At 37.5% G+C, this 13023-nt stretch overlaps 1 protein-coding gene across 1 annotated transcript in view; it reads left to right on the top strand.

Moving 5' to 3' along the window:
- SGCG (sarcoglycan gamma) overlaps positions 1–13023 on the top strand; it is a 78634-nt gene that overhangs the window by 27321 nt on the left and 38290 nt on the right. The window contains exon 2 of the mRNA NM_001014276.2: positions 11125–11226. Coding sequence (NP_001014298.1) covers positions 11125–11226 — 102 coding nt within the window. The remainder of the gene's footprint in view (positions 1–11124; positions 11227–13023) is intronic.

Genomic DNA, 13023 nt, shown 5'->3' with positions numbered 1-13023 from the left:
GAATGCCTGAGTGGCTCAGTGGTTGAGCATCTTCCTTCGGCTCAGGGCGGACATGATCCCGGGGTCCTAGGATCTAGTTCTGCATTAGGCTCCCTTCAGGGAGCCTGCTTCTCCCTCTGGCCTTGGAGAGGCATTCCTGAGCCCCTTAAAAGCTGCTGCTTTGTTTGCCATGGTCCTTTGAGATTCTTGAATGCAAGCCCTATTGGCTATAAAAGCCAGGCAATCTGGGTGCTCATCCTGGAATAGAAGCCATAGAAGCCGGGGAGCCAGGTGTGTATACAGGTTCCTTTCAAGGTGATACTAATGTCTTTTATTATTTTAGAAGACTTGAGGGAGAACATAGGAAGGTGTACTCTTGTACACTGGTTTCCCTGCTGACCTCTAGGGAAGATGGCAGCTAGACCCTAGCTGTGTGCTAAATTAGAACCCTGGCCCTCAGGCAGTAGCTTTAAAGTATGCAGATGAATCCCTTTGAGGGGAAGACTGGGAAATGGCATTTTTGCCTATCCCCTGCAGTGATCCCTGGCAGATAGCCATGATGAATGCTCATGCACCCATTAAGAACTGCTTCTTTGTTGGCTCTAGTCTGGTAAGGCTCATGGACAAAGCCCCACTGGCTTTCAGAGATAGGTATTTAGGGGGCCCATCTGTCAGATGGGAGTCTTAAAATTTGGGGTACTAGGTGTGGGGTCCAGACTCTGCTCCTCAGAAAGAAGACTAATGACGGCTGATAAATGCAGTTGGAACTGGAAAAATTAATTTTACATTATTACTTTTTATCACTACCAATGTCTTTAAGTTGTTTCATGCATGCAGTTTAAAAAGAATAAAATTTTAAAGATTAGTTTAATAAGAAAAATGTATATGTAGTCTTTAGCATTTTTAATTAATTGACTTGTTATTAAGAGAAAAGTCAAGTTTCAGATGTTCAGGAAAACATAGACATTTTCATTCTTAGTCTTTAGAGTATTGACATAAGTTTGTTTTGCATCACATTTTCTGCTACTCAAAGCTAGGAAGAGGATTTTATTCAAATGATATTTGGACCTAAATTATATGTAAGTCAGGAGCATGTGTGATGGCAACTAAGCCCTAACTTTATTAAAGTTTTAGTGAGTTCAGTTTCCTGTGTGACCTCAATAGCAGAGAGCATAGAATATAATAGATCCTGCTATTTCTGAGTCAGTTTGCACAAATTACAATTGATCGAATCAGGTGATTTTTCTATTGTATTTGATTTTGTTAAAATCTCATAAACAGAAAAATTCCAATATTTTCTTATTTTATTCCTACATGGTTTAGTTGAAGAGCCACTCTAATAAGGTGAAAGTCTAAGCTTCTCCAACATTGCTCTCCATATCATATATCTGTAATTACATTATACTTAATTTATCTTCTCTATGGAATTGTGAATACCTCCAGATAGAACTTTTTGTCTCTGATACAGTAGAATCAACAAACATTTCTTATGTGCCAAATGTTAGCATTAGGCACTGGTAATACAAAGATGAGTGGGCTGAGAGCTCATAGAATGGGCTCCCATCCCCGAGTACAATATATGGAATATTTATAAGGACTAAATCTCATTCATCTTTGCCTCTAGACCCCAGCAAGTCTTCACCAGGTGGGCAGATGTGCAACAAACATGACAGTCATCTCTCAACCCCAAATTCCAGCCAGCACCGAATGTTACTAATTAACAATTGCACTTTTTTCCCCTCTGCCAGACTTAGACCTAAGGAACTTCTCACACAACACCTAAGGGTCTCAAACTTCTAAAAATCCCAGTGCCCAGGCCATACACCATAGCAACTTAAGCACAGCTTCTTGGGGGTTGGAGGAGAGAACTGGCCATCTGTAGTTCTTACAACCCTGTAGGTGATTCCATTGTGCAGCCAAAAGTCAGACTCATTGGTCAACCCTTGCCACTCTATGTGGTATCTGGAGCAGCAGCAACAGCATCACCTGGGAGCTGGTTACAAATGTCGACTCTCAGGTAGACCCACTAACTAGTAGTTGCACTTTAACTAGGTCCCAGGTGGTTTAAATACACATTATAGCTTGACAAGAACCACAGCAGCTTCTACCACTTTATTATTAATTGGTATGGTAGGCTGAATAATGCCCCAAAGATGTGAATATTTTACCTTCTATGGCTAAGGAGATACTGCATATGTGATTGAATTGAGGGTCTTGAAATGGAGAAATTATCCTGGATTATCCAGGTAGGACCAATGTAAGAGAAAGATAGGTGGGTCAGAGTCCAAGAAGGGGATATGATGACAGAAGCAGAATCTGAGTGATGTGGGCCATAAGCCAAAAATGCAGGTGGCCTATAGAGACTGGAAATGGCAAGAAAAAAGATTCTCCTTTGCAGCCTCCAGAAGCATATAGCCCTACCAGTCTCTAGGACTGTAGGATAATAAATTTGCATTGTTTTAAGCCACTAAATATGTAGTAATTTCTTACAGGAGAAATAGGAAACTAATACAATAAGCAAGATGAAATGTGTGAGATAATAAAAAAATATATATATTGGTTTCTCCCCCCAGTTCCTGGCACAGAGCTCCTAAAACTTTGTAATCCCTTAAATGATAACAGGGAACATCCTTTGTTCTAATGAGGTGACTCTAGGTGGGCTCCTGGATGACTTCAGTATAGGGGCCAGTCACCAGAAAGACCCAGGCAAAATTAGAAGCTTAAATTTTCAGCCTTACCCCCACCATCCTCCAAAGAGGGGAAAGGGGCTGGAAATGGGGTTAATAATTGATCATGGCTACATGAGGAAGCCTCTATAAATGCCAGTAGTAGGGGGTTTGAGGAGCTTCTAGTTTAGCAAACACACCCACACTGCGAGAATGACATACCCCAATTCCAAGTAGACAGAAACTTCTCAGACTTCACCCTGTGTATATCTTCATCTGGCTGTTCATCTGTATCCTTTACCGTGTTCTTTAATACACTGGTAAATATATGTTTTCCTGAGTTCTGTGAGCTTCTTTTAGCCATTTAATCAAACCCAAGGAAGGGATTGTTGGAACTCTGATAAATAGCTGGTTAGTCAGAAGCACAGGTGACAGCCTGGGCTTGTGACTGGCATCTAAAGGCAGTGGTGGTGGATCAGTCTTGTGGGACTGAGGCCTTATTCTATGGAATTTGGTGGTATCTCTGGGTAGTTGGTGTTAGAATTGAGTTGAATTCTTCAACACTCTCCTGGTGTCTAAGGATTGCTACATGTGGGGAAAAACTCCACACATTAGGTGACCAGAAACGTCGGAAGTAAAGTGTTCTGTGTGAAGTACAGGAGCCTAATAGGAAGGAAAGACATAACAGGGGAGAGCTGAGTTTTTCCCTAAATAGGAAGGAAAAAAACTGAGTTTTTCTTTATTACACTCAGCTAGCTTTTAGAAGGTGGTGAGTGGGGGCAGTGCTCACCAGAGAAGAAAGACAGAGGGTAATTTGTTCCATACAAGAAGAGAAAATTATCAAAGTTAGTTACTTGAAACAAAATTAATGTGGTAAATTCAAAAGGATATACAGGCTAATTAAACTTTAAGAAATGAAAGGAAACAAGAGAAACTTGCAGAGCTATCAAATATTTTGCAATCTTTTGACCTCCAGAATGAAGAAAGCCAAAAACAACAGGAAATTGACCAAAATGAATTTAAGTTCCAGGGAAAGTTGATTAAATCATGCTCTACTTCAACTGTTCTAGCTGTGAATGCTAAGCCTGCAACTAAGAAAATGATGATTAAGGGCTAAGAGCAACACTCGTCTTGTTAACTCCAGCTTTGGGAAGATGAAGAGTGATTTGGAAGGGGTTTGGAAATTCTTCCTCCCTCAGTTCCTCAGCGGGGAGAATCTGAGACATCCTGGTCATTCTTCCTAACACCCATTAAGTGGAAGGGACTTTGAACTGCAGAGCTCATCCTCCTGGCATTCTGTGTAAGCTCCCTAAGGATTTAATCAAGGCATCATCCTGCTGGGACTGCTTTTCCTGCCCCTTGCTATTGCTTAGAAGTGTTGAGCCTACTTGGAGTGAGTGATAGAAGCAAAACAGAATCAAACTCTGGCACTTGGTTGATTTTTGCCAAAAGAATGAATATGTGATGGTACAGTCACATTAGAATTAATAGCAGAGGATACACCAAAGGAAGGAAAGCCAGAGTTGAGATGTGCTATAACCATTAAGCTGACAGTGTCATGTAATGTAGGATCTAAATGATATTGAGTTTTATTGGCTAGACTTCTGATATTTTTTTCTGAAAATAGATCATCTAACAGTTCAAACACATAATAAGTGCTTTTGGACATCGGGTTTCGGGTAGAATAGATGTGGTTAATCTGCTTGAAGGAAATATTTCAGGGATCTATTGCCACAAAACATATCACTCTAAAAATGAATGGCTTGGGGATCCCTGGGTGGCTCAGGAGTTTAGCGCCTGCCTTCGGCCCAGGGCGTGATCCTGGAGACCCGGGATCAAGTCCCGCATCAGGCTCCCTGCATGGAGCCTGCTTCTCCCTCTGCCTGTGTCTCTGCCTCTCTCTCTCTGTCTCTCTCTCTGTCTCTCTGTGTCTCTAATTAATTAATTAATTAATTAATATTTAAAAAATAAAAATAAATAAAAATGAATGGCTTACAACAAAAGCCATTTTATTGTAACTTTTTATTTTGCAGGTCAAAATATGGGGTAGGACTCAGCCAGGCAGTTCTGCTCCCCATAATGTCAGTTGAGGTCACTCAGGTATAATTAACCAGTATTAGAGTTGGTTTCGAGAGTTCAAGATGACTTCACTCACATATCTGGTGCCACCGCAGGGATAGCTGGAAGCTGGGCTCAGTTGGAATTGAGAGCTGGAGAGTCTGTCCTTAGTCTCTGCAGCATGTGATCTCAGGGTCCCTGGACTTCTTACATCATAGTACTCAGGACTTCTGAAGTATACCGAGAGGCCTGAAAGAAGCTTCAAGGCTTCTTTTGATGTCATTTCTGCTGTTAGCCCAGATTCAAGAGGAGAGGATTACACTCTACCTCTGAAAAAGGAGTAACCAATATTTTGCATAGAGATCAACAAGCTCATGTACTAGTAATCCTATATGTGCTAGTATAGGGTTATGCACAGGGTTCTATGTACAGGCATAACTGAAACAAGTCTTGAAGGATTAATAAGGAATAGCTGTGTAAATTAAAATTATTAGTCAACAATATGAGCAAATGCATGGAAGCCTGAAAGAGCATGCTGAAATCCATATGATACAATGTAGTAAAAGTGTGGGAACCACAATGCAATCAGCAAGAGTCCAGAGAGAGCCCCAGGAATCCAGAGCAAGTCAGCCCCATCTCACAAGAGTCAAGAATGGACCTACACAGAGTGGGCCAGTCCTATGGCCCTGGTGCTGTAGACCCTTACCTCATCAACAAGAATAAATAGGGAGCATCAGGCGCTCGCCCTCTTACTGCCCTCTCACTGCCCTCTCACCATCACAGATGTACTTCCACCATCTGCCTCAAGTACACTGCACTTAGTGCCCATTTTCCTTCCATCCCGATTGATGTTGATCACCATAAGAAACCCTCATCTCCCCATTGCTCATCTCCTGCACTCAAATGCTCTAAGGCTTTGCGCATGCACTATCCTGTTCCTACTCCCGTCCTTCCCCAACTCCAGAAACCCTGTTTCACCCTCTGGAATTTAGGACTTTCATCAGCACAGCATATTTTTTATTTGGCTCACTACTTCGAGCACTTGATGAAAGAGCCAGTCTCCTTCCCTGTAAAATTACTATTTTCCCATTTACAGTTATAATTAATTTGTAAGGAAATAGTTTCAAACTATGTAAAGGTCCTGTTTTCATCAACCCTTCTGTTCATTTGTTTATTTTTGAATGCCTGTATGGACTCCTGATTTCTAATTCTACCTAGTGGGCTTTCATAATCCATTAGTGTAATTTCTTTTGACGTTCATGTTGAATCTGATTTGGCTTCTAGGAGGCCTTTTTAGCTGACTTTTCTGCCTTTTGACCTATCTTCATTATTCTTTGAGCCCTTCCTTGTCTTTTGGCACAAGATCTTCCAGCCTCATCATCCTCTTTCCTTACCCTGGCCCAGAAATTAGCTGCCTCTCCAAGGAGTTCTTGTTCCTTTTAGTGGGGAACAGTACTTAGAAGTGAAGATTCAAATGCCAGACATTCTCATGGCTGTTGATGTGGTGCTACTCTCCCAGACCCAGTCAGAAGACATATAACTAACACACACACACACCTTTGTATGAACATTTATTTCTCTACCTATCCACGTACACCACGGAGCACCATGGGTTCATACAAATTTTAAATTCAATCCACAACAGAATTATATATAATATAATATATATATTATTATATTATATATTATAATTATATATATATTATATATAATTTATACCTCCCTTCCATGACATGAGGAACTTGGCTCCCATTGCTCTTTCATCTACTTATTTAATCACTCCCCTTCATGTTTCTACTCTCATACCTCCACCACCCACTCTCTCTCCTACACAGATACCTCCCCATTCCACCTGAGCTTGGGAGCTTCAATGTTGAGGGTACTATTCACCCTTTTGGGACCTGACACCCAATACTGATCATGCCTCTTCATAGATGCCCTCTTCACCCAGATGAAGCATTTTATTTAACAAGAACACTTGGGATTAATGGAACCTTACATCTTTTTTTAAATCTTTTTTATTCTTAAAACCACAATATTCTTATAGAGATTTGGTATGGGTATCAGCACTCAAGAGGCCATTTTACTGATAAAATGATTCCCAGGTTATAGGAGATTATAGTCAATAACCACTGCAAATTTTTTTAAGGAAAAATAAGATAGTAGAAATCCATCAAAATATTTCAGTAATTTCATTGAGTGTGAACATTAAACTATTAATAGATATTTTCAAGTTGTGCTTTTAAAATTATCATCTGTAATCTCTTACAAGAGACACAAAGGAAAAAATTGAGGGAGTTTGAAAATAAAGGAAGGAAAAAGCATAAACCAGAACAATTCTGACTAAATGGAAACTGGTATGCAATAAAAATATCGTTTACAATGGCACCAAGAGACATGAAGTATTTATGTAAAAATCTAGCAAAATATGGATGATTTTTATGTTGAGGACTACAAAACACAGATGAAAGAAATCTTTAAAATTAAGTAAATGGGAAATAGTGCTTAAGCATTGGAAGATGCATTGTTGTTAAATGTCCATTCTCCCAAATTGATACTTATATTTCAGTACATTGCTAATCAAAATCCCAGCAAAAATTTTTGTAGAATAGACAAGCTGATTCTACAACTTATATTTAAAGGCAAGAAACTAGAATACAGTTTTAAAAAAAGAGAGAAATTTATATGATGCCACTCAAATGAGGTACCTAAAATAATCAGATTCATAGAATCAGGAAATAGAATGAATGGTGATTACCGGAGTTTGGGGGATTGGGAGATGGGAAGTTGTTTTTTAGTGAGTACAGAGTTTCAGTTGGAAAAGATGAAAAAGTTATGGAGATAGATGGTGGTGATTGCACAACGATATGAATGTACTTAATATCACTGAACTTACACAATTAAAAATGGCTACAATGGCAAGGTTTGTTAAGCATACAGTATCATAACAAAAATCTTTTTAAGAATTAAAATAGCCAAAACAGTTTTGAAGAATACAAAATTAGTAAACTCATACTATGTGATATCAAGCCTTACTGTAAAGTTAGAGTAACCAATACAGTGTAGTAAGGATAGACACATGGGTCAGTAGAACAGAATAGAGAATCCAGAAATACAACCACACATGGTTAATTAATTTTTGACGAAAGTACAAAAGTAATTCAGTGGACATTGGATAAAATTTTCACTATATTGAGCTGAAATAATTAGATATCCATATGCAAAATTATCATCTGTACCTCACACCATACATAAAAGTTAACAAAAATTAGAATTAGACTTAAATGTTTATTCTAAAACTAAAAATTCTAGAAAAAAAAATATAGGAGAGAAAATATTTCTTTGGTTTAGGTAAAGCTTCCATATAAAATATCAAAAGCATAACCATAGAAGACAAAATTGATAAACTTCTTGAAAATTAAAAACTTTTGCTCTTTAAAAGACACAGTTAAAGGGATCCCTGGGTGGCGCAGCGGTTTGGCGCCTGCCTTTGGCCCAGGGCGCGATCCTGGAGACTCGGGATCGAATCCCACGTCGGGCTCCCAGTGCATGGAGCCCGCTTCTCCCTCTGCCTGTGTCTCTGCCTCTCTCTCTCTCTCTGTGACTATCATGAATAAATAAATAAATAAATCTTTAAAAAAAAAAAAAAAAAAAAAGACACAGTTAAAGAAAAAACCACTGACTGGGTGGAAATATTTGCAAATTACATATCAACAGAGATTTGTATACAGAACATATAAAGAACTCTAAACCATCAAAAATAAGAAAAGAAACAATGAGTAGAAAAAAATTAAACACACATTTTACCAAAGAAGAGATATGGATAGCAAAAAGCACATTGAAAAATGCTTGACATCATTAGTCATTAAGAAAATACAAATTAAAACCACAATATGATATCATCATATACCTATTAGAATGGGAAAAAAATACTGACAATGCTAAGTGCTGACAAAAATACAGTGAACCAGAGCACTCATATATTGCTTATGGGAATGCAAAATGGTACAACTACCTTGGAAAACAGTTTGCAGTTTCTTATTTCTTATAAGAAAAACCATAAACCTACCATACAACCCATCAATCCCATTACTAGGCATTTGTTCAATAGAAATGATAAGCATGGATGAATGCCAAATGCATTATTCTACTGAAAGAAGGCAGTCTGCGAAGGCTGCATACTGTATGATTCCATTTATATGACATTCTGCAAGAGGCAAAACTATTGGAACAGAAAGCAGTGGTCGCCAAGGTGTGGGAGTGTGGGAGTGGGGAGTGACTGCTGGGGGGCATTTTTATTATCTCAAACTGTTCTATATCCTCACTGTGTTGATATTTTGTACTTTGTGAAAAATGTGCAAAAATTTTCACTGAAAACAATAAATTTTATTTTTTTATGTTATGCCTCCACATATGTGACACACACACACACACACACACAAAAACCTAGACAAATAGATATATTCTTTTGTTTTCAGGCACTGAGGAATGATTGGTTGTTTGCAGAGGTTTGTAATTCATTGTATTAAAACCATAGAATAGTATAGGTAAAGGAGTTTGGGTCACCTCATGTCAATTTCCTCATTTTTCAAAGAGGAGGAAATGACACATGACAAGGAACAACTAGCTTTCGCAACCTGATTATGTAAATGAGCTATTTCAGAGCCTGGAATTACCATTACTTTTTTATTGTTTTTTCCCCCTAATATAGCAAAATAGAGTCCAGAAAAACTCCTGGCATTTTTTTCATTGAACCCAGAAATTCAGCAGCACATTTTCAGATTTGAATATGTAATCTTGAAACTTCACTTTGGTTAACTCTAGGGCAAAAATTCCTGATAGAATTGTTTCCTAAAAATTGGTTTATTATACATAATTAAAGCCAACATTAGCAATATTATATATGCTAATGTTGGCTTAATTTTGTAAACTGTGCCTTACAATTCATGGTTAGATTTTGTGAGAAATTGTAGAATAGTAGTTGTCAACTTTTTAGATTTTGAACCCATTCTTCAAACTAAGCTCTACACTGAGTCATGTGTAAGAGAGACTCAGGAGAGCTGCTCTGCCTGTGGTGGGGATTGACCCAAACTCAGCAGCATTGAGAGACTTCCATTAAGCACAGTTGCAATATCCACTGCTCCCACACCTAAGTTTGAGAAGAGGACCATAATGGTGGTTCACAGACAGATAACCAGCAGAGTAATTCAAGATTGAATCTGGTTCTTGTTAATGGGGCTTATCAACCAGTGGAGTTCTTGAAGAGAGAAATCTATGGCATTCAGTTCGGAGTACCATATCTCTGTCCCAGAAATCACCTATCACCCTATAAAATGGCCCTTAATGTTTTTGTTTCATTTTCCTGAACATTCTGCTCTCCCCTTTTTAAATCTACCTCTATCTTGGAGGGGAGAGAGCAAAGATCAGAACTTAAGTTTGTTATATTTAGGTGCTCCCAAGATATTCAAAAGGGAGAGAGAGATAGACAGTTGTATATATGGGTCTGGAGATCAAAAGAAAGAATGTAAACTGCAAATAAAAACACGTGAGAATTTCCACACTGAGATGGTGATTGAAGCTGAGGGCGTGGCCAGGGAGGGATCATAGAAAAGTGCCTGACTGAGCTTGTGAAGGCCAGCAGTCAGAGGCTGGGTAGAGGGGATGAATATGTGTGGATGCCAAGGAGAAAAGCTAGGAGACCGTGGTATCCCAGAAACCAGGTGAGGATAGTGTTCCAACAAGAAAGAGATCCAGTGCTGAATTCTGAGAAAACAAAGGGAATGAAGTTTAAAAATGTCTACCAGATTTAACAGCTCTGATAGCACCAATAATCACCAGAATTAAGTCTTCTATCCTTTGTGATCATTCTTAATGACTGAAAATTCCTTGAGAACAGACACATTGAATAGAGATTCACTTCCTGCAATATTGCTTTTCACTTAAGAAATGGCCAATAAACAGTTGCTATATTGTAAACTTACCAGATACACTTGAAAGCTTTAAGGTATGGTAGCGGGTGGTGGTGAAAGAATGTCATGTACCCCGTGTATGGTTAAAACTCATAGAACTATACACCTCAAAATGGTCTGTTTTATTGCATCTTAATTTTTTTAAATGTTTTTAAATAGTAATGGTAAGAACCTTTTTCTTAGGTCATGGTGGGCTCTTGGGTGTTTATTATACATTGACTCTTTAAATCTAATATGTATTTCTTAAATAGTCCTTTGTATTACACAAGAGTTAATGAAATACTGACAATTGAATAAAAACAACTAAAGTTTTAAATAGAGTAGTATTTAAGAGAAATATAGAAAAGTGCCAATAGAAAATTTGTGAAAATGCATCTGTAATCCCAGTTGACACTAAAAGAAGGGGAAAAGAAAGCAATAATAAAATCTCTATTGTCTCCTCTTTTTAACAGACAGGAATGGGTCATTTGCGTGTTACAAAAGATGGTCTTCGCCTAGAAGGAGAATCAGAATTTTTATTCCCGTTGTATGCCAAGGAAATACACTCCAGAGTGGTAAGAAAATGATGAAACATTTAAATATTTTGTGTTTTCTGAAAAATAATCATTAAGCACAGAAATTCAACGTATCTCAGAAGAGGTTCTTAGAATGTATACATATACACACATTGCTGTTACACTCTTTATAAAAAGCTTGGCTAGAAGGTTGTAAAACACATTTCTGATATTACATTCTAAAAAGGTTCCTTTTTCATGTGCTTCAGATCTGAATTTTGTGGCTTCAGTAATTTAGACCATAATAAAAAAGGTTTGTTAATTAAAACCTTTATCAAAAATAATCTAAACTTCTTTCCATTAGTGCAGGTAATTTAAATACACTTTCTCGAGGCATTTAAAATTATCTGAGAGGCTTAGAAAGAAATTAGTTTCATAGTAGTAGGTTCTGTACTAATTATGCTAATTATAGATTATGGTCCTAATAATAGATTAAACATTCCCATTAAATGTGACTTTATAAATAAATCTACTTCAATATTACCTTCATTTACCTCCATGGAATTTATAACAGGGAGAGCCACACATAAAATATAGTCAGTTTTTGTAATATGCTCTATTTTTCTTTAAATGATGCTATGGAGTTTGTAGTAAAGATAAACATTTTGCTGAATTATTGATTAGGTGGCATTATTCCAACAAAATGTTGAACTTCATCCAACCATAACTTATCAATTGTATGAGGAGTGCACTCTTCATTTTCCACTCATATTTCTAGATATGAATGTGTATGTCAGTATCTCCTACATGCAGAAGCTTTTCTAGCTACTTTAGGTCAATTGGAAAGGGTATAAAAGTCCAACCACTGAGAACACACATGATCTTAGAGATAAACCACACCCCTACATGGACATCAGGACAATCACCAAGCTCTACTACCAACCATAATGTGATGTGCTGTAAAGCTTACACATAAATATCAACTGCCCAGGAGAGATTATAGAAAGTGCAACACACATAGTAGCTCTTAGACACTACCATATTCCTTCTGATAATGTCTCTGTTGACAGTAGGAGCAGGCAAATAACCTGGAACGTGACAGGTTGATACATGCATGAGCTCAATTCTTCTTCAGATAATATGTTTATATTAATCGTGATGGCATTTCAATGTATTCAATATCCCTGTCTATGGGAACATGGAGAATGAACCCAAGCTTTTATAAGAGGGGAGGTCAGATGTGAGAAAAGAATTTAAATATTAGGACTTAGCCACTGCCTCACCCAGAGTTATGTTGGCTGATCCCCTATCATATTTTTGAAGAGATAAGACTAGTAGAATAGCCTGGTGACTGAAATCAGATGATTCACTCATAGCAAATTTAATATTCTGGCTTTCATAGTACTTTTAGTTTTACCAGGTTTTTTTCATTTCCAGCATACTTAATAAAACAGCAAAATTATATAAATTCTTTTAGATAATCATGTATTAAGTCTTACAATGATGCATTGAGGAAATATGTGAAGTGATACATAAAATTATGGGATGATATTATGTGATCACAAAGAATAGAGAGTATCTGGTAACTAACATGGCTTTCTAATAATAGGATTAACTGAACAAAATTACATTTTATATTTTCTGTATGCACTGATGTATTATATTTCCTTTTCAAAGATGAGTCCAGGAAATAATTTTCCATAAAACTACAGAGATGAATTTGCAAAACACAACACATATTCATTTATCTAATCTGCTGAGGTGAGAGAATTTCTTTATTATAAATATAATTCATCATGGTACTCTGTGCTATTACTCTTCACAATTAACACATAACGTCCTGTCAAGAGCATCCCT

This window comes from Canis lupus, chromosome 25 (genome assembly GCF_011100685.1).
Source record: "Canis lupus familiaris isolate Mischka breed German Shepherd chromosome 25, alternate assembly UU_Cfam_GSD_1.0, whole genome shotgun sequence".
Classification (NCBI taxonomy): Eukaryota; Metazoa; Chordata; class Mammalia; order Carnivora; family Canidae; genus Canis; species Canis lupus.
The sequence above is the reverse complement of the archived record's forward strand: the minus strand, read 5'-3'. Positions and strand labels throughout refer to the sequence as shown.